We start from the raw sequence: 26,435 nt of genomic DNA on the forward strand, positions 1-26,435 counted from the left end.
GGCTTCCTTGAGAACAGAAAATTTACGAAAAAGGTCAACTTCCCTCTCAGCCTGAGCTCTAACCTCATGTCCTCTTTCCCTCAGGGCCTCTGCACAGACTGTTCTCTCAGCTGGAGACTTCTTCCCTCCACTCCCTTCCCTTCACCTGGCTAATGCTACTTATCATTCTCAGTCTCCTAATGCTCTGTACTTCCCCATGGGACCCTGCCACACTGTGAGCTCCAGGAAGGCAGGGACTATGTCTTGTTCACTGACCGGCACAGAAAAGGCTCTCAATAAATACTAACTTAATGTATTCATTCGACCTACTATGGGCCAGATCCTGTACTCTTGGGGAGGGGCAGACATTAAATAGAATAATCAGGGTGTGGTCAACAGGGAGCACCTGCCGGAGATCCCAAGGAGAGTGGACGGGGTGAGGAGATGGGGGTAGAGTTATACCCCCCGCACAGACTGGATCTCTGTGGGGTCGATTGAATTCCTTGACCAAAGGCTACAGCTCCTGTCAGAGGGCCCTCCTTATACAGATATTTTGTGCAGGTTCCAATAATCTCCCAGCCCTCCGCCTTTAGACCTTGGGGAGGTAAAGTCTCCCTGCTATTGGTAGCCATGTGGCACTGCTCTATCCCTGGTGGGAGTCCCAAAACACTGTCTATGCTTTTGTAAATCCTTCCTTTATTAGAATCTCCTTAAGTTACCCCATCTGAGAGCATGCCATCTGTCTCCTGCCAATACTGATAGGCAAAAGCTCAGTACGTCTGAAGAACAGAAAGAGCAGTATGGCTGATTGGGTAAGTGGAGGAGGAGGTGGTACAGCTAAGACAGGGTCTAGACCTTCAGGTAGGCTGGGACTAGCTCATTGAGGCCATTAGGAATCTCGACGGGTGGACGGAAGAGTGGTTGCATGAATGAAAGCACACCCGTTAAGATAATGCGCGCCTGCCTGAGTAAACCAGTGAACCAACGGAAGGAATGGTGGGTGAGAGGCCTCCTGCCCTCTAACCGGGCCCCAGCCAGGTGGATTTGCCGACGACGCGGTCTGTGTTCTCTGCCCGGCAGGACGCTGGAGGGCCCAGTGCTGGAGGAGCCGGAGCTGGATTGGGGCTCCGAGGCGCCGTGCGCGGGGTCCTGCCACGCACAGCGCATCCTGCACACCCTGAATGCGTATCGGCGGAGCGGCACCCTCACCGACGTGGTGCTACGTGCCGGCGGCCGTGACTTCCCATGCCACCGCGCAGCGCTTAGCGCGGGCAGCACCTACTTCCGCAGCCTGTTCGCGGCTGGGCAGCCAGAGCGTGGCCTGGCTATGGTGCCCGTGGTACCCGAGGCGCCAGGCCCCGCCGGGACAGCGGTGGCGACGGCGCTGGCCGTGGTGCTCGACTACCTGTACGGAGCGGGCGTGCGGCTGCGCGCGGAGGACGAAGCGGCTGCGGTGCTGGCACTGGCCGAGCGACTGGGCGTGGCAGGCCTGCGCGAGGCCTGCGCGCGCTTCCTCGAAGGTCGCCTGCGCGCCGCTAACAGCCTGGCGCTGCGTCGCGTGGCCGCTGCCTTCTCCCTCGCCTCTCTGGCCGAGCGTTGCGGCCGCGTGCTGCGCCAGGCCTTCGCCGAGGTAGCGCGCCACGCCGACTTCTTGGAGCTGACGCCCGACGAGGTGGCAGCGCTTCTGGCCGACCCAGCGCTGGGCGTGGCGCATGAGGAGGCCGTGTTCGAAGCGGCCATGCGCTGGGTGCGTCACGACCCGCCAGCCCGCCGCGGACAGCTGCGGCGCTTGCTGGAGCACGTGCGCCTGCCCTTGCTGGCGCCCGCCTATTTCCTGGAGAAGGTAGAGGCTGACGAGTTGTTGCAGGCCTGCGGTGAGTGCCGCCCGCTGCTGCTGGAGGCCCGTGCCTGCTTCATCCTGGGCCGCGAGACCGGCACACTGCGGGCCCGGCCGCGCAGGTACGCTCTGCCCCCTCCCTCCCAGCTGCCCCTTGCCTCCTGCCCTGCGTTATTTCCCGTTATTCCCTTGTTCAACTGCTCTCTCAATCCGCCATCATCCTTTAATCCTATCACTTGATCAAGCCTCTTGAATAAGACTGTCATACATACAACAGACATTTCATAGGCTTGGTGCTGGGTCCTTAAGGAGTTCACAGTCCAATGGGGGAAATGCAGGGATCTCACATCTCGTGCACACTCTGCCTCAGTGCAGACTCAGGAGTGATTTGGAAACACCCTTTCCCCTCAGGGAGCACAGTCTAGTAAGGCGTATAAATAGGCAGGGCTTGGGGGGAAAAAAGAAAGGCTTATATACCACCCCTGGAACACCAGACCAGAAGACTTCGGGTGGAGTAGTCAGGATGGTCTGTCACCCTCACAGGAATAAGGGACAGACTCTGTCTTACTCATCACTGTATCTCCAACAGTAAGCTCAGGGCCTGGTGCAAGATGTTCAATATTTGTCAAAGGAATTAGGTAGGAATTGGCTAAAGGGTTTGGAAATTCTGGTGGGGTCAGTGGGAGGGAGAATGATTTGCTGAAAGGGCGTGTAGCTTGGTTCAATGGATTTAGTGATTAGGGGATAAGTTTAGGAGATGGTTATAGGAGGAGGGACACAGCAAAATTAGTCCACGATGGAGGTCAGAAAAGGGTGAAGAGAATGAGTTAGTGGCACACCAATTTGGGCTTGAATTCCACCTCTGTCTCCTACAGCTACATGACTTTTGCAAGCCAAAGTCAGGATTAAACAAGGTGATTTTTCTAGGTAAGGGTAAGGACTCTGTAAAGATTCTTTTCTTGTAACTTAGAGGTCAGTAGAACGGGGTAAGGAGTAGTGCCCCTCTTCCCCTCAATAGCCAGAGGGGAGGCTGAAAGTGGCAGAGTCCAGCATGCGGAGGGTGGGGAGCAGAAGCGCACAGAAGGGCAGCAGGACCATATATAGTACAGTCCATGAGCGGGTGAAATAGGGCTGAAACACGTGTGTGGGTTAACCGGCATTGGGCTTGTCCCCACGCCAGATTCATGGACCTAGCTGAAGTGATCGTGGTCATCGGCGGTTGCGATCGCAAGGGGCTCCTTAAGCTGCCGTTCGCCGACGCCTACCATCCCGACAGCCGGCGCTGGACCCCACTGCCCAGCGTGCCCGGCTTCGCGCGCTCAGAGTTCGCGACCTGCACTCTCCGCAATGACATCTATGTCTCTGGTGAGGGCGGAGCCATAGCCGGAGTCCCACAAGATTGGCTCATCACTTCCCGTGCGCCGCCCTCTGTTCTTCCCTCCAACCAGGCTATAGGAGCAGATCGGTCCTGATAACCTACAGTTACTGGCTGAGGTGGTACTGCAGAGCCAATCACTGGTGTGACTCCACCCTTGCAATGTTGACTTCAACTCAGATTAGCACTCATCACTTCTCTTTAGCCTAGCATGTGCTGTGCATTATGCTAAGCAGCTTACATTAGCTATTTAATTCCCATTACAACCCAATTTTATAGGGAAATTAAGAATTTCCCCTGTTGTCTTGACAGTGGCAAAGATCGGTTTGATACCAATGGATGGTGCCCTCCCTGAGATTCGAGCCCTAGAGACTCAGAGAATAAAACACAGTCCCTGCTCCCCTGGGGATAGCAAGAGGGCCTGGGAACAACAGCTGCTTCTCTCTCCCTAGGAGGCCACATCAACAGCCGTGATGTGTGGATGTTTAGCTCCCATCTGCACACTTGGATCAAGGTGGCCTCGCTGCACAAGGGCAGGTGGAGGCACAAGATGGCGGTCGTGCAGGGGCAGGTAAGGACACCCGGCAGCTGCTGCCTTGGGCTCCAGGTAGAGATCTATGGACTAGCTGGGGGAAGTCCCTTTACAATCCGCTCTCTGTAAGAAGGGCTGAGGCCCCCAAAAGAAAAAAGGACTTGCCCCAAGTTGCATAATGATGCTAATGCTAATAATGATAGTAATTACTGTAATAGCACAGCCTAGTAGCAGGTGGTCAAGGATGTGCGCTCTGGGGCCGACGAGCCTCGGTTTGAATCTTGACTCTGCCACTTAAGACCAAAAAGAAAAAGGAAAAAAAAATCTGCCAATTCTCTTTGCAAGCTACATCCCTAATTCAGAGATGCAAATAAAAGTGCTTCTTAGGATCACTTAAGTAAGGTGGTAAGCCTTTAAGAAATTAGTAGGTATTTTTATTAAGCATCAACTTGGTGCCAGTTATTTTACAGATCTAATCTGTATTCAACACCCATCCTACAAACCAGTATCATCTGGTTAGTACAGGAAAATCTGCTAAGGGAGGTTCAATAATGGGGAGTCAGGACACGGAGGCAGGAGCTGGGATGCGCCCCTGGTGGGGTAGTTTCTCCACACACAGCCACAGGCTGTGGGGCCGAGACGCAGACACCCTGACTCTTGGCGACCCCCTCATCCACAGCTGTTTGTGGTGGGCGGCTTCGACGGCCTGCGGCGCCTGTGCAGCGTAGAGCGCTATGACCCCTTCTCCAACACCTGGGCTGCTGCGGCCCCGCTCCTAGAGGCAGTGAGCTCAGCTGCCGTGGCACCCTGCGCCGGCCGGCTCTACGTGATGGGGGGCGCCGGGCGGGACGGCGTCAACACCAACAAGGTGAGCTGAGAGAGGGTGGTGGAGGCCTGCTGTGTGCCTGGCGCAGAGCTGGGTCTTTCATGTCCTCGTCCACGCACTGAGGAGTCATCCCCATGTTTCAGGCAAGAAAATGAATTCAGAGAGATGACCCAAAGGTCACACATTAGGTCTGGACCCGAATGTTTGGGCTGGTGCCATATGGGTTTCATAGATCTAAAAAATTAAGTGAGGGCAAGGGTGGGACTAGTTAAAATGCTTTTCCTCCATTCCAAAATACAATACACTTGGGACTTCCCTGGCAGTCCAGTGGTTAAGACTCTGCACTTCCACTGCAGGGGGCATGGATTCAATCCCTGGTCAGGGAACTAAGATCCCACATGCCACGTGGTGTGGCCAAAAAAACCAAAAAACCATTATTGAAAATTTAGAAAACAGAGAAATAGAAAAAAGAATCATCCATAATCTCACCACCTAAGGATAACTACTACCATTAATATTTGGTTAAATGCCTTCTAAGCTTCCTCTGAGTTGACTTTTGCTTTTGTTGTTTTAGTAAAATTTTGTATTCTGTTTTTTCTTGTTCCAAGTATAAGCACTTTCTACATGCTTAGAAACTCTTCACAGCCATCATTTCAATGTCTGTGTAACAGTCAATGGAGTGGATGAGTCACAGTCTACCAAATTTTCTATTGTACATTTAGGCTTTCTGTGAATAAAAACTGATCTTCGTTGTGGCAGCTCCCTCCCCACCCTGATGGCCTCACAGGCATGTGATCCTGAGATCTGACTCTTTCCCAAACTAGGATCTCTCACCCTCCTCATTCCCCCTCCACTCCCAGCACACCTTCCTGGGCTGGCTGGGGGAATGCCCTTTAGCACCTTCTTATGCAGCACTGACATGAATAGGCCATTCTGGGGGTTTCCAAGGACACAACTGAGGAAGTAGGGAGTAAGGTGAGCAGGCAACTACAGGTATGAACCCTCAGAAACTGTAGGCGTCATAAACACCTGTGAGCCTAGGAGGCCTGTGGACAGCTATAGAAATGGGGGCTGTGAGACATCCCAGCTGGAATCTGGTCATGACCTCAGCACACCAGGGAGGAAGAGGGTTGACAGTATATGCAGCCAGGAATGCATCTCCATGGGGGACCTGCTCTGAGAACCCATGCAGATGGTATCTCCACCTCCTGGGATACAGACCTCTTCCTGGACCTTGAAAGATGAGGAGGCTTTTGACGAGAGTCCAGGGGGAGGAGCTGGAATATAGAACTAGACTGAGCACACGTGAGGGGAGACACACATGCTCAGGCCTGGTGGACATAGGCATATGTGTTGAATGAGTCCCCTTGACCGAGAGAGATAGGAGGTGTGGGCAGCAGGGCAGTTGAGGGGCAAGGCTTCACCTCTGCCACTTCTTCCTCTCAGGTGCAGTGCTTTGACCCCAAGGAGGACCAGTGGAGCCTGCGGTCACCAGCGCCCTTCTCGCAGCGGTGTCTCGAGGCTGTCGCCCTGGAGGATACCATCTATGTGGTTGGGGGCCTCATGAGCAAAATCTTCACCTACAACCCTGGCATGGATGTCTGGGGGGAGGCAGCTGTCCTCCCCAGCCCTGTGGTAAGTGGAGGGGCCTGGGCACAGCCCTGGCACTGGTTCCATTTAGGAGTAAAAACCCACTTCTAAGGATCTGGTTCTCAGAGGTAGTGAGTCCTGTGTCTGACTCCATGCTAGGCGGCTTTACTAGGCAGTAGTTCTCTAGCTTTGTCCCACAGTGATAATCAGCCTTGGGCTTCAAAGATAAGGAGACTGGCCTTAGAGAGGTTGAGGCCACCAGTTAAAGCCATGTAAGGCAGAACCTAGAACCCCAGTCCCAAGTGCTATAGCTTTGGATGGGGGGCTTGGTTTCAATGACCCTGCAGTCTCTCCTGATCTGTAGGCCACCAGGTGGTAGCTTACTGTTGGAGGAGTGGGGAGAATGGAGAGGGGACTTGGTAAGTTTCCCTTGCCTCAGTGATATCAGAGAAGGGAGGTCTAGGCCCTGGATGCTCCACCCCTGCATTTCTTGCCTCCCGGCACTGTTCTGTTCCCTCTCCAAAGAGACTATATAGGGGTATGGATGGATTGGTGATCCCTGCCAGTTCTGACCTCCAGTGATTCTAAGAGCCTGAGATTTCTGGCTTCTCTGAGTCTGGTGGTAATTATTATTGGAGTGCTTACTATATTTCAGGCACTATGTAAAATGCTTTACATGCTTAATCTCATTAACTGTTAAGGGAACCTTATGAAGAAAGTACTATTATTATTCTTACTTTGCAGATGAGGAAACTGAGGCCCAGAAAGGTGAAGTGACTTGTCTAAGGCCATTCATTTAGTAAGGGTCAAGCCAGAGCTTGAAGTCAGGTCCACCCAATTCTTAGCTCTCTACCTTCCAGCCTGCCTACTCATATTCTGTGGGTCAAGGTTTCGTTGTCTGGCCTGGCCAGCTAGGGACAAAGGGAGCTCCAGGCTGGATCCTATAGCTAATTGTCTTTCTGTCTGTCCACCCAGGAGAGCTGTGGCGTGACTGTGTGTGATGGGAAAGTCCACATCCTTGGCGGGCGGGATGATCATGGGGAAAGCACCGACAGGATCTTCACCTTTGACCCCAGCAGTGGGCAGGTGGAGGCCCAGCCATCCCTGCAGCGCTGCACCAGCTCCCATGGCTGCGTCACCATCGTCCAGAGCCTGGGCAGGTGACTCATACTTGAACCAGGAGGTGGGGAGGGGAGGGAGAACTCAGGTTCACCACTGCTCCCCTCATGGCACCTCGGTGTAAACAGCCTCTTAGCTTACTGCCCCTTTTCTTGTAGAAATAAAACCTCCTTCAAAGGTTGGGTCTGTGTTCCAGCTCAAGCCTCCTTTGCCTGGAGAAGTAATGCCCAGTATCTGCTCCCTGCTTTGACTCTTTACAAAACACCTTCATATGTTATTACCTCGTTTACCTTCATAATAGCAGCGTGGACATTTTAAAAAATTATGAAATATTTCATGCATAAAAAGAAGAAATATATTTTGTACAGTTTAAGAATTATAATAAAATAAATATGTATTCCCATGACCTAGCTTAAGACATAGATCACTAGCTTAAGAAATGCCTTTGTAGGCCCCTCTATTTCCAAACCCATCCCTTTGCACATTCCTCCCAAGAATTGTCACTATTCTTAAATTTCAGATTATCAGCACTTAAAAAAAAAAAACTTTTAGTGAGCTAGTTACTAATATCTGTATTTTACAGAGAAGCAACTGATTTTAAAAGATAAGGAGACTCACCCAAGGCCACATACTTAGTAAGAGGCAGAATCTATGACTCATAAATTCCATGAAGCTTTAGAATCTATAAGACACTTCTGGCCAGGATGGTTCTCCCTTTCTAAACCACCCTCTCCAATTCAAACACCTATAGCAATGATAGATAAAATTAAAAGCCAGACAACTGAGGCATAGGCTTGTAAGTAAGCAAACATGTCTGAGGACCAGAAACAGAATTGTAAAACATAAGGCAGAAGGCTCAAGCTTCTAAATTCAGATTCTGGGATAAAGGCTTTAAAACCAGGATGACAAACCAGGATCACTGCTAGAAGCCTGGGCCAAGGTGGGGCTCCCCCACTCATGAAAGAAGCTGAAACAAAACAGAACAGTTGTAGAACCCCGAGCAGCCTCGGGGGTCAAGACTCGCAGTAAACTGGAGGCCCCCGGTAGTGGGCACCAGAGCCACAGGCCTCTAAGACACCAATGAGCCCAGCTTTGCACCTGGATGTGTGAGATCCCCAACATCAACGTGGGGTACAAGCTCCTGATGCCATTATAAGCGCCTGGGTTGGTCTGGGGCCGAAGGGCAGCAACATAAAACTGCGGGGTCGGGAGGGGTGAACTCAGTAGAAAGAGAGGGAACAAAGGACTGATGCCACAGACTCTGTGAATCAAGGCCCAGCGGTTCAGATTCTGTGCCTGTATTTCTGAGGCCCAGAGGAGCTAGCCAGGCCCCACCTGGGGCTCCCCTTATTTGCACTCAGATTGCCTTCTGAAGAGCTGTCATCTGCTCCTCGATCTCCTCCAGCACAGGGCCAGCACTAAGCCCCTAGCCATCTTCCAAAGCCCCAGGGCCCTGTCTGCGGGATCTCTCCAGCTGGGGCTGACCCATCACAGAGCAGCATAAAGGCCCGGGTCCCAGCTGAGCTCCTACCCTCCGATTATCCCAGATTAGGGAGCCTGTGACCATCTGGACACAGCTGATAATGGCAGAGGGGGAGGGGAGTGGGGTAGAGGCCCAGCCTCAGAGCCTTCCTGCTCCCACCCCATGCATAACACCCAGGACAAAGCAACGGTGCTGTACTGCTTGCTTACCCAGGCGAAAGCCGGACTGGAAAGGGTAGGGGCAAATCCAGGGCAAGCTCTCCCCAGAGACATGGGCATCTTACCCAGGCTCAGCACTTCTGTGTAGCCAGACAGATCGCCCCGTTTCCCCCATGATGGCCATTTGTGCCCCAGTGCCTGCTCATGCAAGTGCCCATGCCCTTTCCTGCTCCGTCTGCCTGGTCAGACCTGACACCGTCCACCCAAGAGCTGACCACTCCCTCCTTGTACCCCTTCCTTATCAGCCCTTCTTCCATCACCTGACATATGGCCAGGCCTTCGTGTGACATCTCTGGTTTCTCCTGACACACCCATAGGATGCATCTTGAGGCAGGAAAGGTGTCACCTTCATCTCTGGGTCCTCCAGTGACTGGAACAAACCCTTCCACTGAATACCTTAAATCAAGGTTTCCTGGATTTCTATCTCATAATACCTGTGAGGTAGTTACTACTGCTCCCCTCCCCCCCTCCACCTCCGATTACAAATAAGTAAACAGACTCAAGAGTTGTGAAGTGACCTGCTAACTAAGGTCACGGGGCTGGTGAGTGGTGGCAGAGCCAGGATTCCAACTCGGGTCTAGCTATCTCCAAAGTCTGCTTCCTCCATGCAGCCTCTGCTAATCTGAGAAGATGGTGTGGGGCACAGCAAAGCAGTTGTTTAGAAGTAGGAGATACATCATTTCCACGTGGGAAATTCCAGCCTGATAGGATACTGTCCCTGACCTTCTGGGCTTCCGACTTGATGAGACATGGTGCTTGTCCCTGGTGAGTGAGGCTCACAGGAACACAAGCAAAAGGTGACAGCCACGTGTCCTAATTACAAGGACTACTGGTTAGACCGAGACCATATACAAAGGATCCCCCTGGTTCCTAGTCCACTGCTCTCTGGCACCCCAGGCTGCCGGCTGAATGTGAACTGTTACCATTCAGTTCAGAGGGAAGCCAGACAAGTCCATGACCCCTTAGCCACACATAGGTTTGCCATCTTCTCACCGGCTGAGAACAGAGACAACTCTTGGTATGCAATCAGAAAACGATGAACCCAAACTTAACTTCTGAGTTTCTTTTTTGAGTAGATCTATTTGTAAAGATTGATATTTTATGACTGTAATTCTTTCTTAGCCGGCTTTCAAAGAACAAGGAGAACTTTACTTCTTACATAATAGAATAAAACTTTCTATTTTGTAATCACTATATGGACTTGTTGAATTCTTTTATAAATCTGAAACATATCCATGCTGTATATGCTACCCACCCATTAGTACAGGAAAAAACATAGTATATGTAGAGTTCCCTACTATCTGCGGTTTTAGGTAACCCCTGAGGTCTTGGAACATATCCGCTGCAAATAAGGGGGGACTACTGTATTAAGTTGTTCAAGAGGAAAGATTTCATCACACAATTCTTTGTGACAAAAACCTGGACTATGCCATTTTGCTCAAACACAATGTGACAGTATGTATCTTTTATGATGACTATGCCCCCAAATTTACTTGGTAGTTTGTTACAGTTCATAGAGACAAGCTGAAGGCAGCTGTACATAAAGATGAGTGGAGAAAAACAGATGCTGTAGAAATTTTTAAAATTCATTGGTCATCTGAATTGACCTTTATAAATCTAAAAGTGAAAATGTTTTAAAATTATGAAGCAAAGAAAATGGCTAGCCTCTCTTCAACAAAGTTATAAGCAACCAAATTTTTTTTTTTTTTTTTGCGGTATGCGGGCCTCTCCCTGTTGTGGCCTCTCCCGTCGCGGAGCACAGGCTCCAGCCGCGCAGGCTCAGCGGCCATGGCTCACTGGCCCAGCTGCTCCGCGGCATGTGGGATCTTCCCGGACCGGGGCACGAACCTGTGTCCCCCGCATCGGCAGGCGGGCTCTCAAGCACTGCGCCACCAGGGAAGCCCCAACCAAAATTTTTTAAGGCACTGCGTGTTGACAATCCAAGTGTAATACAAAACAAAACCAAAAAAGCCCCAGAAGCTAGAGCTTATTAGAGATGTATTTGAAATCTGGAATCAGGAGCTACAAGATGAATACCTTCACTTCATGGCAGCTGATAAACATTTCACTGCCTTCAAGCAACATTGCTCATTTGGGGTATATATCCTTCTAGACAATGAAAATGTGAAGTTTGCTGTTGTAACTCATATATGTATATGTATGTATACACATACAAATATATGTATATATGACAGCTCTACTGAGATACAATTCACATACCATAAAATTCACCCATTTGAAGTTTACAATCCAGTGTTTTTAGTATATTGTTATGCTGTTAATACTTGCTAAATTTTAAATATTTTGGATACTTGTTAAAATTTATAATAAAATTGACTTTCACTATTCCCTTATTCTTATAGTGACTTAAAATATAAAAGGGGGGTGTTTATGGGCCCAGGTGGTAAATAGTGATGGCTATTTTTTCTGGTATATTAAGGGTAAATCAGTGAGTAAGAGATCTATTTCCTCTGGTCCCCCTCCTGATGGGAAAGCAGCCCCCCTACAGTACCTATGCTCTCCCTTCCCCTCCCTCTGTAAAGCAAATACATTATTAAAGGTTATGGGAGCCCTACCCTCTCTCTAGGCAATTTTGGATTTTAATGGCTCCAGCTTCTCTGGTTCACCACACAAAGGACTGTCGGGTGCAAGCTCATCATGGGGGCAGTCAATGGCTTGCCAGTGAGGGCAGGATGAACCCATCATAGCTGTCCTCACCAGAGGACAAAGGCCCAGCTGCACCTGGCCGGCTGAACTATTAGTGCAATACAGGACTGAGCAGCAGAAGTGTGGTTTCATCTGAATTTCAGAGCTACAGGTCTCCATCTTTTTTGTTGTTGTAGAAACAAGAGTTTGGGATCAGATAAGTTGTTGCCAATCTAGGATCTCATGTTACTTGTTCTCAAATGAGAAGTGGTAATCTCTCTGAGACAGTCTAAGTACAGCTGACCCATGAACAATATGGGTTTCAACGATACCGGTCCACTTACATGCGGATTTTTCTCAATAGTAAATACTACAGTACTAAACTACCCGGGGTTAGTTGAATCCACAGATGCTGAACAGCAGATATGGAGGAACCGCATATACAGAGTTGACTGTTAAGTTAGGGTCTGCACCCCTGATGCCCCCATTGTTAAGGGTCAAACTGTATTTTCCAAAGCCTAAGATGTATTGCATGGGTTAATCAACACTGCTATAAAATGCAGTTAGTAATGGAATCTGCCCATACCAGGGATGTTGGGAAGATTAAATGATACACCCACAGCAGGCTCAGGGCATATAATAATCTATAACAATAATCTCCTCACCATGGTCATGCTGCGTATCAAGTTATATGTGTAGCTTTGATTAGTAACAAATAGGGAAATGGCTTAATAGCCATTCCATAAAATAATGTCAAGATCTCATGTCTCTTAGGGAGAAAATAGTAAGAAAAACTATCTTTTGAGACAGAAAATGTTGACTATCAACAATACCTAAATGTTTTCTTGGTCTGATGTTGACAGGCCTTACTGACATACAACAGCTTCATTTATATGTAGCCACACTGGAGCTCAGAAACAATCACTAAATGAAACACGGCACAGAAAAAGGCCATGTAAACTGGGGCTAGTGATACCTGCCCAGCTATGCCCACTTCCCTGTAGAAGCAGAAAGCATGGCCCCTGTGGTCAGGGCCCTTACAGTTAGGATGGGGAGAATCCATTACCATGAAGTTAGCTATTAATGATTTCCAAGAGGACAGATATGCTAAGTAGGTAGTAGTAACAGCTAGCATTTACTGAGCACTTGCTATGAGCCAGGCACTGCTAAAAACATGCAGATGAACAGAGGCACAGGTAATGTAACTGATGTGCCCATGCTTGTACTGCTAAAAGTTGTGGATTTAATTTTGAATCCAGACAGACTGACCTGAAGGCCTGGGCTTGTAACTTGTCTCCAGATGATATAAATGACACATACTGATATGTCTCCTCATAAATGAACTACATCATAAGCCCAGAAATAAATACAGGAATAAATAAGCTTAGCTCAGTTCTCACGCTAAGATTTTTCAGTAACCACCTCTCTCAGCCCTTTCCATAAAACTTTCTTTCGCTTGAGAAAGGGCTCATTCCTGGAAATGTGCCACTCCAGGGTAAGGGAAAGCACAGGGAAATGAAAAATGTTTTTGTATTCAGGCTCTAGTTCCTAGCCACAAGATAAAACATTTACATGAACCCACTCCCTGGAACACAGTAAATGGTCATTAACACATGAGCTATTTCAGTGGTTGGAGAATTGTAAAGTATTTCTACTACTGAGACATGGTCTCAACTCCATTAACACTGACAGAAACAATGAGATGTTACTCTCTAGACGGTAGAAACATCCAAGGCTCTGTTAAAAGGGGACACACACACAGATAATGTCGGCGTGCTCTCAACATAATTCACTACCTCTAATTAATCTTGTAGGATTTTTATGCCAGCCTGTCCCTCACTAGTTTCACCTGAATAAATGAAAAGCACCCAATTTCTAATAAATACATATCAGCAAACACCTTCAAAATATCACAGATAAAACTGTAGATAATTTAAATGTTCTTTATACTTTAGATCTAGAGTGTAATGGTTAAGAGAACAGGACATAGAAATGTGGATTCTAATCGCAGCTCTATAATGCTTAGGCAAACTTACTTCTGAGCATCAGGCTCTTTCTTCATCAGCAGCACAAATTCCCTTTTATAGAGATGTTGAGGATTAAATGAGAATGTATATACCTAGAAATGAACACCACCTAGAGCACAGCATAACCCAAAATGTAATGGTCATTACATTTTCTATGTGTAATAGAGAAAATGATCCTAAATACATCCTTCTAAACCTCTAACCCTGAACTCCAGGTTGAGTCAATCAAGGTACCGCCCTGTTAACAATCAGCCATCACCGTCACCAGATTTACTCCCCCACAAGGTATTTCCTTGGTTACTTCTGCTTGGGTCCTCCTGTTCCGGACCTCTCCTCACAAGTACAATGGAAACCAACAGGATTTTTAGGGAAAGCACACGAACACTGTGAACCAGACAACCCTAAGAATCTATCAAGCAATGGTCTCATGGAGTGACATGACCATCAGTCTGAATACTGGATGTAGAGTCTAGTCAGGCCACAGGTCTTTTAAAAAGATTTTATTAAAGGTCTTTATAGAGCAACATCCAGACTCCAGATCCAGCGGCCAAGGAGACCCTGAAACCAAATAAAACAAATAAAGTACAATAAGAACAGAAAATACACCTGAATATCCGGTTTGCATGAAAATTAATACACAAAGAATGTCTAGAAACAACACAACAGGCGCTGGGCACAGGAGAGGCTTGTTGTTACTGTTTTAAGGGGGTTGCTTCAGAACAGCTAATTACTAGCCAAGAGTGCCTTGAAAATTTTAAGGGAGGATAATAAAGAAAAACTCATATTTACAACAGTGGTAAACGTAGGAATGTCTTAGAGAGACCAAAGGCACACACACTCCTCCCAATAGCATACCATGTTAAATGAGTCCCTGGCTCCAACCTGTGTTCTCTCATGTAAAGCAAGTGTAATCCAATTTTTATTCACTAGGTGCTCTCACAGCGCGGGACACAAGTGTTAACAAGGACAATGGGATAGGGTCCTATTCTGCCCCAAGAGGGCCTTACAGACATACCTATTATGCTGTGGGTACCGGCTGAGGCATGGCAGGTGGCTCTGGCTTCCCACCCTTCTGTTCGGAGATGGGAGTGGTGGGCAGTATTTCATCTTTGGGTTCCACAATGCTCACGTGATCAGGCAGGGGCTTCTTAGGGCCAATCTTACCAGTTGGGTCCCAAGGCAGCATGATCTTTACCTTGATGCCCAGCACACCTAGAAGATGCCATAGTTAAGACCGAGCTATGGTTCCATCGCCCCCCACTACACAACGGGATGGGGCAGAAGGAAAACAGGAGGCTACTCAAGAAGCCCTGGGTCTGGTCCCTTCTCAGACAAATGCCTCTAATCAATCAATGAAGAGGACACTTTTGCAAAAGGAACCCATGCACAGCACCACAGAACGTGGCCCTGACAAGGACCAAGAGCAGGATGTGCCCTTTCTGACTCGTCATCGTGTCATCACTGAAGGGTACAAATTCCCCAAACACTGAGGCGTGTATATAAAGCCACGTCTACCCGTCTACAGAGCCCCTGGCCCCAAGCATTCCTGGCTGCTCACCCTGCCTGAGCAGCACGTGGCGCACGGCAGTATCGACGTAGTAGTTAACAGGGTCCCCACTGTGGATCATCAGGCCGTCCACAAACTTCATGGATTTAGCCCTCTGTCCTCGGAGCTTCCCTGACACCACGACCTCGCAGCCTTTGGCCCCACTCTCCATGATGAACCGCAGCACACCATAGCAGGCCCTTTGGGAGCGCGAGACAAATGGCCGTTTGTGTTATCACCAGACAGGATTGCTCAACCCCACCATGCTAAAGAAAAAACACTCATTAGCCTGCACTGACTACTTTCAATGTTCCTTTAATGGAGAATAAGTCTGACCAGAGCCTGACCCAAGAGCTAGAAACTTTCCTCCATTCCCATCACACCTGATCTTAGGGAATTCCTTAGGGAAACACACGAAGTTCCTTCTAACCAAGTGCTTTCCAGCCTTGGCTGCACGCTAGGAACGCCTCAAGGTTAAAATGAACCACTCTTAAACTCTGCTGTGTGCGAAATTCACCTAGAGGGATTATGACGACAGACAGCTGGGCTGCACCCCATTTCCCAATTCAGTGAGCCCGGACTGGAGCCTGAGAATTTTTACTTCTAACCAGTCCTCGGGTGATGGCAGTGATGCTGGCCCACGGACCAAACTTTTGAGAATCACCGTTCTAAGCGGCAGAGTTGGCATTCAAACCAGGTGGGCAGTCTTCTGCACATCCTTGCCTACAGCACTGCCACCATGGCAACCTGTCTACAGCACAGCTCCAGCATCCCTCCTCCGCTGAAAAACCTCCCAGGGCTCTGCGTTAAGTATTAACAAATTCCAGACACCCAGGCAAGGCATTTCCATTTACTCCACAGAGTGGAACTACCCGAAGAACTGCCAGCTGCAATCTTACGAGCAGGCCCAGCGCTAGGGCCAATCTAACCACCTCATGTCCTTCACTCCTCATGTTACTATCTACATACACAGAAATCTGACTAGATTTTAAGCTCTCTCATCAGGGATGAGTCTTGGCTCTTTACAGTCCCCAGAGAATTAACAACACATAATGGATCTGAATGACTTCAAAAGGAACCCTAACCACTCCCCGGCACCACCCCATTCTATTTCGTTTTACTCCCAAAGCACACCCAGAATAGCTCTCCACCAAAGCACCCACCACTCTTTAAAAACTTGATTCTTTACAAGTCTTTCTTATTAGGCTGCCAGTTCAGTGACGACATGGATTAGCAACGTCTTATTGTTAAAACCCTCAGAGACTAGCCGAGCCTGTCACATAAAAAGAGTTCATTTACTAAATGAACAAAATGCTGATATTCTGACCCACAAAAGGACACAACCATTAAAAATCTCAGGACACCTACCTCCGCACAGCAAGGCCTCCTAGGAGTTTGTAACGCAGAGACTCTGCCTGGGCAATGGCACACAGACCTCTCGTGGCCACCTTTTCAGCATAAAGCTTTAAGAAGGAAACAAGGCACATCCTTAAACTTGTTACCTTTGCCACTGTTTTCAAATAAAAACCAGTACATCCATTATACAAGCATACACCATTTTATGTATCATTGTACTACCCAAGTACTAAAGCACTTCTAATGCCCACACCTAACACACACTCAGTGACATAGGCTGAACTATTCCTCATTGCCCTCCCACCCCTAGCTCTTTCTATGGCCACACCAAGGAGACCGATGGGGCATCCATTCCTTCATATGTATCATTACTATACCCAAGGTGAATGTAAAATCCTGCTAACTGCTTATGAGAAGAACTTCAACAAAATACCAATCCATTTGTATTACTCATTGATCACAAATAGCTTTTCAGGGTGATAATATGGGTTTTCAGAAGTACCATCCTAAAGAGCCATTTCCAGGTCCACAGTAACCTCTGGCATAAACCAGGACCACTCACCTCTACACTGCCCTCAGGGAAGCCAAATCTCTTCTGAACCACAGCAGTCAATTCCCGGATCCGCCGGCCCTTCTCACCAAGAACATTCTGTGTCCTGGGGAAAATAAAGAATGACAATTCACAGCTCTCATAAAATTCCAGATGTGATTTTAAATCTTGCGCACGTGTGGTAGTAAAATCTCATTCATCTGACACAAGCCAAGTATAAATTTTGGATGACAAGAACTAGAGTTAATTTTTTTTCTAAATGCAGCTTTAAAAAAATTACATTCAGTAAGACTAAATTCATTGGTTGTCCCCCTAAGTTTACAGAATAGACCACCTTAGTACAGACGACAATTATAGGCGATGGCCAGAAAAACGAATTTTTACCTGGTAGCCAAGATAATGATTTCTGTCCTGGTTGGTGTCACTCGGACCTCAACTCCAGAGTACCCATCTTCAGCCAGCTCCCGAGTGAGAAACTCATTCAGTTCAGCTTTGAATATGCCGTCAGCAACAAACTAACCAAAAAGTAAATTCAAAATTAGGATGTGGGCGCAGGCTCACATTTTCTAGCCCAGCCTTTTAGCCAACGCAACCCTCATCAAAACTCAACGCCTCCAACAAATGACCCATCATCGATTATTTTACCTTTGTTCCAGAGGAAACATGGCAACCCTTCTCAGACAAATGCCTCTATGTCATCTTTTGGAAGTTACTTTGACCCAGGGCCCTTAAAACTGTGCCACAGAACGCAGCACAGAGTAGGGGCCACATGGACAAAAAGAACACCTCCAGTCAGACTCGTCATCTTCTCATCACTGAAGGGTTTTAAAACTGTCATTTATATGTACACATGCTAAACAAAAAACTGCTCTTAAATGGCACATTTAGAACTAATTCAGCACAGCAGGAACACTGTTTGCAACCAGCAAAAAGAGCAGATAGTGACTTTAGTTAAGCAGTCTCACCTGTAGACACAACTGGGCCCATGAGAATCCCAGCCACCTTAATTATTGCCTTAATTATTCCCAGGTGTTTCACAAAGTCGGCAAATCCTAACTCACAAAAGCGTGTGGATTTCACCTTAACACAGATGTTATGCGTACACAAAATGGCAAATTGTCTAAAACCTAATGCACTTTACACACTTCTCTCCCACGGAAAAGCAAAAAATTAAACTCAAGGAAGCGTTTTCCCCAGGTCCTCCCTCCATTTCCCCAGAACTTTTCCTTGGCCCCAGCTGGAACAAGAAATTGTCAGTAACCTTCCCGACTGAGGTCTTTGGGGTCAGAAGGCTGCACTCCGACAGGACTAGTAAGAAGACGAGAAGAATACACTGCTACAGCCCTTTCCCAAAGCCACAGTTAAGATGAGGGAAATGGCTCATGCCCTCAAAACACGACACGTTCACTAATTTTATTGATTGACCAAGAAATGCTCACAAGCGCCTTCTCCGGGGGAGGAGGGGTCCCCGGTGCTCATCTCTGCTCTCCGCCCGGAACCGGCAGAAATCTCTCTCTCATCCCCACCATACTGCGCTCGCCCGGCTCGGGCCTGCGCTCAATCAACCGCCATCCGCGGCCCACGGGAATGCCACGCGGCTCAGCCACTGGCCGAGGCATGGCAGGGAGCCGCGGGGCTCGCGACGGCACCCACCCGCGCGGCTCCAAAGTTCCCTGCAACCGGGCCCCGGCGTGTCTCACCTTCCTCTTCTTGGATATCTGCACCGCCATCTTCCCGCCAGCACCGCCGAAAAGAAAAGAAGGGGTTAGTGGGAGGAAGTGCGGATAAAGGGCGCTGTACTACGACAAAGAACTGCGCGACGTCGACGCCTGTAGGCGCTCATGGGAAATGTAGTTTTTACTTTAGGAAGGCGGTAAAAGGAAAGAGAAGAGTAATGGAGACACCTATGGAAAGAAACAGGATCAGATCAATCGGAACTTAAAAACTACAAGGGAGTTTAGAGTCCAATTCTCATCGGTTTAAAAACGAGCAACGTCCGGCGCAGAGATGGAAATTACAGGTATAAGCTCACACAACAAACGCATGGAACCCTGGTCCCTACACTTTACGCTGTAATGGAAATTGGCTGAAAGCCCTCAATGAAATTCATTGAGGCGCCTATCTCTTCCAATCTGTGTCCATTTCCTCTGTTCCAAATGATAATAATAATAGTATCTAATATGTATTAAATATTCTAAGGACTGTTTTTTTTTCTCCCCTAAGGACTGTTTAATTCCCTTTATATTATTAGCCCATTTACCTCTACCTCACTTTCATAGTCTGTTACAACTTGCAACAGAAGTCACAATAGTGGCTCACAATTCTTTTTCAATTAAAAAAATTTCCCCTCACATTTTATTACGAAAAATTTCAAGTGTACAGAAAAGTTGGAAGGACTGTACAGTGCACACCCATATATTCATCACCTAGGTGCTGCAATTAACATTTTTGCTATATTTGCTTTATCATATATTTATTCATCCCTCTATCCATACAACGATGCATCTTTTGATGCATTTCAAAGCTACTTGCAGACATCAGCACACTTCACTCCTTAACACTTCACCAACAGTTTTTTTTCCAGCTTTATTGAGAAATAATTGACATACATCAATGTATAAGTTTAAGGCATACAACATAATGGCTTGATTTACATACATCATGAAATGGCTTGTGGTAATCAAGAAATGATTACCACAAAAGGTTCAGCTAACATCCATCATCTCATATAGATACAAAAAAAAAGAAAGAAAAAATTTTTCCTTGTGATGAACAGTTTTATTTTAAACCTGAATAGTTTGCCTCCACTTAAAAATCAGATTTCTCTATAAAACTAATTCTAGGTTTTCTTAAAAATATAGAAAAGTCTAGCAAAATACTGGGCCCACATTTCCTCATAGCAGCACTCTCCTTCCCTGTTATATGGAAAAGCGTTTTTCAATGTGCCAAGGTCTCTGGCAGCTTCACTCACTTATTGTCTGGTCCTAGAAGCCATTTGAGCTTTTCCCCAGCGCTGAAACAACTCTGATGCTGAGCTCTGTCCTATAATCATGGAATTAACAGAGTTCTGGGGGGAGCTGTACAGAGGGACCAGGGAAGATGGAAAGAATTGGATGAACCAAAAAGACATTCTGTGGACCTGATGTACCTTGGTGATGGATTGAGGTTGAGGGGGAAATTGAGAATGACACCAGGGTTGGATGCTTAGTGACAACTCTCACTGAGGTAAGGAAATCAGGAACAAGCTTTTTTCTCCATGTGTCATCTCCCTCTGTCACTTCCTCTAGGATTGGGCCTCTCCTAGTTACTCCCATAACTATAACACTCACCTCACTGGGTTGGAATGGCCTGTCGATATATTTCTCCCACTAGACTGTAAGCTCCATAAGAGCTGAGACCAAGCCTGTTTTGTTCATTACATCCAGAGTCTAGGATATGGCCTGGCTCAGGCCCAGTGTCAATCAAAGTTTGATTATCAAGCAAATCAGTGCATGAATTCTAGATCAGTTTTTGGTTGTGTGGTTCATATGAATTTGCTTACAAGTGCCATAACTTACTGCGTTGCCCACAAAACCAAGTTGCAGAGACTCAAAGCTAAGGATCAGACCATGGCAAGTTCTTTCAGGTAAACGTCACTTCTGGAGTCTCCACAGTAGCTCATCTGCTGCCCTTCCCCAATGACACAAGAGTATGCCTGCCTGGGTATTGTCCTCTGGTCCCAGGAGAAAGCCCATGAAGGAAACCTTTACCTTTATCATAATGCCTTTCACTTTATCTATTATTAAGAAGACATTATATTACTCAAAATAATGCTGTAAAAATAATAGTAGTCACAATACACTGAATTCTTTTTTTTTTTTTTTTTTTTGGCTGCGTTGGGTCTTTGTTTCGCGAGGGCTTTCTCTAGTTGAGGTGAGCAGAGTCTACTCTTCATTGTGGTGTGTGGGCTTCTCATTGCGGTGACTTCTCTTATTGTGGAGCACAGGCTCTAGGCACGTGGGCTCAGTAGTTGTGGCACATGGGCTCAGTAGTTGTGGCTCATGGGTTTAGTTCCTCCGCAGCATGTGGGATCTTCCCAGACCAGGGCTTGAACCCGTGTCCCCTGCATTGGCAGGCGGATTCTTTTTTTTTTTTTAAACATCTTTATTGGGGTATAATTGCTTTACAATGGTGTGCTAGTTTCTGCTTTATAACAAAGTGAATCAGCTATACATATACATACATCCCCCTATATCCTCCCTCTTGCATCTCCCTCCCACGCTCCCTACCCCACCCCTCTGGCAGGCGGATTCTTAACCACTGTGCCACTAGGGAAGTCCTGAATTCTTTTTTTAAAAAGAATATTTATTTATTTGGCTGCACTGGGTCTTCATTGCGGCATACTGGATCTTCGTTGCCGTGTGCAGGATCTTTGTTGCAGCACGCAGGGTCTTTAGTTGAGGCATGCGAACTCTTAGTTGCGGCATGTGGGATCTAGTTCCCTGGCCAGGGATCGAACCCAGGCCCCCTGCTTTGGGAACTCAGAGTCTTAGCCACTGGACCACCAGGTAAGTCCCTATACTGAATTCTAATTAAAAGTTGGGACCGTGAGGGAATTCCCTGGTGGTCCAGTGGTTAGGACTCTGTGCTTTCTGTCAAGGGCCCAGGGTTCAATCCCTGGTCAGCTGTTCGGCATGGCGGGGTGGCGGGAGGTGGGGTGGAAGATATCTGACTTTGGGACTTCCCTGGTGGTCCACTGGTTAAGACTCCTCGCTTCCACTGCAGGGGGCGCAGGTTCAATCCCTGGTGGGGGAACTAAGATCCCGCAAGCTTTGCTGTGTGTGGCCAAAAAAAAACAGTTGGGACTGCGAGAATGACTTAATCCCTTCCTGGATATCCAAAATGTAAACAAGGTTTACTCAGTTTGGCCCTTCATGCCACAGGAGCGTACCTGGAACTATGAAGAGAGGGCGACGTGTCTGTAAGTACCACACAGGTCCTGTCCTGAAATTCCTAAAAATCAAAGGTGAGACTTGCCTGGTTGAATGAACATAGCCACAGTTTTGGAGTACAGTTTAGTCACTTGAAGACCAGCACAGTGGAATCTCATAGAAAGCATTTAACACATGCGGATCCAACTAGAGGAGCTTGGCAAAAAAAGAGGAGAGAATTTAACTTGAGTGAGTTAAGGGACTTCCCTGGTGGTTTAGTGGCTAAGAATCTGCCTGCCAACGCAGGGGACATAGGTTCGAGCCCTGGTCCGGGAGGATCCCACATGCTGCAGAGTGACTAAGCCCGTGGGCCACAACTACTGAGCCTGCACTCTAGAGCCCGCCAGCCACAACTACTGAGCCCGCCAGCCACAACTATTGAGCCCGCGTGCCACAACTACTGAAGCCTGTGTGCCTAGAGCCCGTGCTCCACAGCAAAGAGAAGCCACCGCAATGAGAAGCCTGCGCACCACAACGAAGAGTAGCCCCCTCTCGCCGCAACTAGAGACAGCCCGCGCTCGCAGTAATGAAGACCCAGTGCAGCCAAAAATAAATAAATAAATTTAAGAATAAATAAATAAATAAATTGAGTGAGTGAAGGTGGGTGTGTCTGCCTCCCTGCTCAGTGAGGTGGGAGGACAGAGGAGCCCTTCTGCTTAACCAGGCTCTGTAGGTCTTGCTTCCCGAGGACCTCTCATGGGGTGAGCATCTAGCTGGGTTGAGGGTTCAATGGTTTATGTTTTTTTCCTACAAGACCTCTGAATAAGCCAACAACTTTTTCCAGTGTTCAACCGAAGAACCAGGGATCTGTGCCAGTCCTAGAGGGAAAACTGGATTGACAGAGAGAGGGTAGGTACATCAGTCTCCACTAGACGAAGTGGTCCCCAACCTTTTTGGCACCAGGGACCAGTTTTATGGAAGACAATTTTTCCATGGACAGGATGCGGGGGGGAATGGTTCAGGCAGTAATGCGAGCGGTGGGGAGTGACAGATGAAGCTTCACTCGTCCGCTGCCCAACTCCTGCTGTGCGGCCCAGTTCAACAGGCTGCACACTGATACCGGTCCAGGGGTTGGGGACCCCTGCACTAGAGCACCTCTTAAGAGATTATTGTTTTAGGATAATATCGACTACATTTGGTCATCACTTCCTTTAGATAATAACGCCTCCAAGCGAGATACGATGATGCCATCACATTCTCAATGATTTGATTAAAATTCATCAGTGACTCACTCTGGGTATTGAACTGAGTCTGTGGATATCAAGAGAACAATACTATAGAATAAATTTTTAAAGAACTTTAATTAATTAATTAATTTATTGGCCTCGCTACACGGCTTGTGGGATCTTAGTTCCCCAACCAGGGATCGAACCTGGGCCCATGGCAGTGGAAGCACTGAGTCCTAACCACTGGATTGCCAGGAAATTCCCCAAGAATTTAAAAAGTTTATTGTCTTGTATCATTGCTAAAAGACTCACACTTCTGTTACCCCTACTTCCGATAAAAATAAGATCCAGTGTACAGAAGGGTGTGAGAAAGAGAGCATCCTCGCCCTGTAGGTGGGGTGTAAACTGGGCTTCCTTTGGGAAGGCAGCTTAATGGTACCTACTCTAACTTAAGACAATTCCCTTTGGCCCAGCAAATATGTTTGTTTTTATCTACTCCAGAAAAACACACAAATGTAAATGAAAGTGGTGCAAGAATGTTTATTATGGTACTATTAGTAACAATGAAAACATAAATTAAAAACAACCTGAAAGCCCTGCAGTAGGGAAATGGTTATGGAATATTATGTAGTGATTAAAAGAGCACCAAGAAAAGAGCACCAAGAAATATCACTGTGACCAAACTTATTTTCAGAACAATATGGACTGTTTAATATTTATGTACAATAAACTAAAATGGATATGCGTATAAACACATAGGAGGGTCTATACCCAACCGATAGATAACTAAGCTTACTTGGGGAATTGCAGTCGTATTGGGGGAGCTTTAAGGGCAATTTACTTTATTGCTTGACTTTTCTTATAATAAAATATTTTCATGTATCACTTGTGAAATTTATTTTTTTATTTTTCGGCCATGCCACACGTCATGCAGTACCTTCCCCGACCAGGGATCGAACCCGTATCCCCTGCATTGGGAGCGTGGAGTCTTAACCACTGGACCACCAGGGAAGTCCCACTTGTGAAATTTAAAATGAATAAAAATGGAAAAATATTCAAGGGCCGCATACAGATAGGATTTCTGATCACGTGGCCACTTGTGAAACAATGTGAATGTCCCAGCCTCCAACACCGGATCCCATAATCCTTTCTTCTGGAAGCTCAGGATAAAGAAGAGTTTATTCTCTTAATCAGACTGTAAATCTGTACTGTCCCATGCGGCAGCCACTGGCCTCACAGGGCTGCTGAACACTTGAAATGTGGCTGGTCTGAGTGGAAAAGGGCCATAAGTGTAAAATGCACTCCAGATTTCAAAGTATAAAAAAAAAAAAACTCAACAATTTTCATATTGGTTACATGGTGAAACAATAACAGTTTAGATATGTTGAGTTAAATAAAATATGCTATTATAGTTAAGCTCACCTGTTTCTTCTGCTTTTTCTTTTTATGTGGCTACTAGAAAATTTAGTTACGTATATGGCTTCCACTAATGGCTCTTATATTTCCCTTTAATAGTGCTACTATAATCCTTTCAACCACAGAAATCAATGATGTCTTGCTTCTCTGTTTCCATGAGGTTAGGCACAGTGATTGGCAGAGAGTAGGCACTTAGTAACTGTTCACAGACTTAATGAACAGAAGATTACAGTGGAGTGTTACATACCAATCTTGTTTACCTGTTTGCCTGGGGCGCTGGGAAACTCAGAACTGTTTCATGCTTGGTGGATCCCTGGGATCCCACCCTGGCTCAGATCAGCTCTAGACTGGAGCTAGGGTGGATGAGGCCCCTCAGGCAGAATTCAGTATTGTTCCTGGAGCCAAGAAAGTGAGACTGTCACAGCCCCCCTCTTCCATATACACAAGCCCTTTTTCTTCTATAAACTGAGGTCCAACAAAGTCCAACAAATGAATAGAGCCAAACTCAGTGAGAACCACCATTTAACCTTGTTCAGGTTCTTCTGAGCAAACTTCCTGTGTGTCACTGGATCCACACAGCGGCCTGGGGTATGGATTTAAATCCCTGCCTTTGGGACCAGCCAAAACATCCTTCAGTTTGAACGATATTTTAGAGAAGCTCTGGGTTTTTCATTCAGCAAAAGTTTTCTAAGCATCTATTCAGTGTGGCATAGTGTTTAAGTTCACAGACTTGAGCCAGATGGCCTGGGCTCACATCCCTGGTCTGACTGTTTGCGAGCTATGTGACCTTGGTCAAGTGATCTCTGCATAATTTTCCTCATCTGTGAAATGGGATGGAAATAATAATTAACCCACCCCATAGAGTGGTGGCGAGATTAAATTAATTAATACAGGGAAAGTGCTTAACACACAGTAAAGCACCTGGAACATAGTAATGTTACCGAAAGTGGAGGCCCAGCTGCTTGCGCTGCTCAAAAGCCAGTAAGGAGGCAAAGTTGGTGGAAATGAAAGTTTGCTTTATTTTGGAGGCTGGCAATCTTAGGAGGGGGCGAGGGCGGACTCCCATCCAAAGGCCGACTCCCCACCACTGACCATCAGTGGGCAAGAGCTTTTATAGACAGAGGGAGGGGGCTACATTCAGAAACAGCACAGTCAGCTCTGACAGTCATCTTGAAATTAGTCATGCAGTGGTCTGAGCAGTGTCATCTTGATTGTTTTAGGTACAGTTAGTCTTTAGTTCCAGGGTCGGTTTGTTCCCATTTCCTTGAGGCCAAGTCTCAGAATTGTGGCAGTTTATGTCATGGATATAGTCTGGTCGTCATGTAGTTAACTTCTTCCACCTGGTGGGGCTTTCAGTATCTCTAAGACAGCTCACAGGATATGGCTAAGAATGCTAACTATAGCCCTTGAAGAGGAACTAAAGGACTGTGCTTAATGACTGAACTATTATTATTTAGTCTTGTTGGACTGCTTTCCTTTGTTTCTGCATTTCCTCACTTCTCTGATTAAACTTATTCTTTGGCTAAAGTTTTTCCACAGACAAAAGGCAGGCTGAGGACATGGGGGGCCAGGACCATAGGCTGCCGCTCCGTTTCAGTAAGTGTCCAATTAGCATTAGTTACTACTACTTGGAACCACTGCCTATGTCAGGTCCTGGGGACATTGATGAATCTGACACTGCTCCTGCCCTCCAGGAACACAGAGCTGGGGCTGGGGGCTGGGGATACAGACAAATAAGTGTGATAAGCATCATAGGTATCAAAATAGGGACAATAGGGCACTGAGGAGGGCAGGGTGTT

At 47.1% G+C, this 26,435-nt stretch overlaps 2 protein-coding genes and 2 non-coding genes across 4 annotated transcripts; 1 reads left to right on the plus strand and 3 right to left on the minus strand.

Annotated features, from left to right (window-relative positions):
• Positions 1 to 1,068: 1,068 nt before the first annotated feature.
• KLHL35 (kelch like family member 35) lies at positions 1,069 to 7,303 on the plus strand. The gene is made up of 6 exons (XM_065882918.1): positions 1,069 to 1,938; positions 2,997 to 3,181; positions 3,644 to 3,762; positions 4,403 to 4,591; positions 5,996 to 6,184; positions 7,115 to 7,303. The coding sequence occupies exons 1-6, from the start codon at positions 1,307 to 1,309 to the stop codon at positions 7,301 to 7,303; spliced, it is 1,503 nt and encodes a 500-aa protein (XP_065738990.1). The 5' UTR covers positions 1,069 to 1,306.
• A 6,813-nt stretch (positions 7,304 to 14,116) lies between these two features.
• On the minus strand, positions 14,117 to 18,837 carry RPS3 (ribosomal protein S3). Its single transcript, XM_065881515.1, has 7 exons — positions 18,785 to 18,837; positions 17,469 to 17,599; positions 17,097 to 17,190; positions 16,547 to 16,641; positions 15,191 to 15,378; positions 14,648 to 14,844; positions 14,117 to 14,190 (listed from the first exon to the last, which is right to left on the minus strand). Exons 1-6 carry the CDS (start codon positions 18,812 to 18,814, stop codon positions 14,651 to 14,653), a joined length of 732 nt encoding a protein of 243 aa, XP_065737587.1. The 5' UTR covers positions 18,815 to 18,837; the 3' UTR covers positions 14,117 to 14,190; positions 14,648 to 14,650.
• On the minus strand, positions 14,955 to 15,099 carry LOC136127735 (small nucleolar RNA SNORD15). The gene has a single exon (XR_010656185.1). It is a non-coding gene; the product is annotated as a small nucleolar RNA SNORD15 (small nucleolar RNA).
• Positions 17,756 to 17,905, minus strand: LOC136127736 (small nucleolar RNA SNORD15). Its single transcript, XR_010656186.1, has one exon. It is a non-coding gene; the product is annotated as a small nucleolar RNA SNORD15 (small nucleolar RNA).
• Positions 18,838 to 26,435: the final 7,598 nt, after the last annotated feature.

Source organism: Phocoena phocoena, chromosome 8 (assembly GCF_963924675.1).
Source record: "Phocoena phocoena chromosome 8, mPhoPho1.1, whole genome shotgun sequence".
Lineage (NCBI taxonomy): Eukaryota > Metazoa > Chordata > Mammalia > Artiodactyla > Phocoenidae > Phocoena > Phocoena phocoena.

Bases quoted from the DNA above. Each gene is read 5' to 3' on its own strand.
- KLHL35 (XM_065882918.1), top strand. From the start codon at position 1,307: ATGGTGCCCGTGGTACCCGAGGCGCCAGGCCCCGCCGGGACAGCGGTG. The intron at 3,763-4,402 runs GTAAGGACACCC...CCTCATCCACAG, and splicing joins TGGCGGTCGTGCAGGGGCAG to CTGTTTGTGGTGGGCGGCTT. The intron at 4,592-5,995 runs GTGAGCTGAGAG...TCTTCCTCTCAG, and splicing joins ACGGCGTCAACACCAACAAG to GTGCAGTGCTTTGACCCCAA.
- RPS3 (XM_065881515.1), bottom strand. From the start codon at position 18,814: ATGGCGGTGCAGATATCCAAGAAGAGGAAG. The intron at 16,642-17,096 runs GTGAGTGGTCCT...TCCTTCTTAAAG, and splicing joins TCCCTGAGGGCAGTGTAGAG to CTTTATGCTGAAAAGGTGGC. The intron at 14,845-15,190 runs GTGAGCAGCCAG...GGCATCTTCTAG, and splicing joins CCACGTGCTGCTCAGGCAGG to GTGTGCTGGGCATCAAGGTA.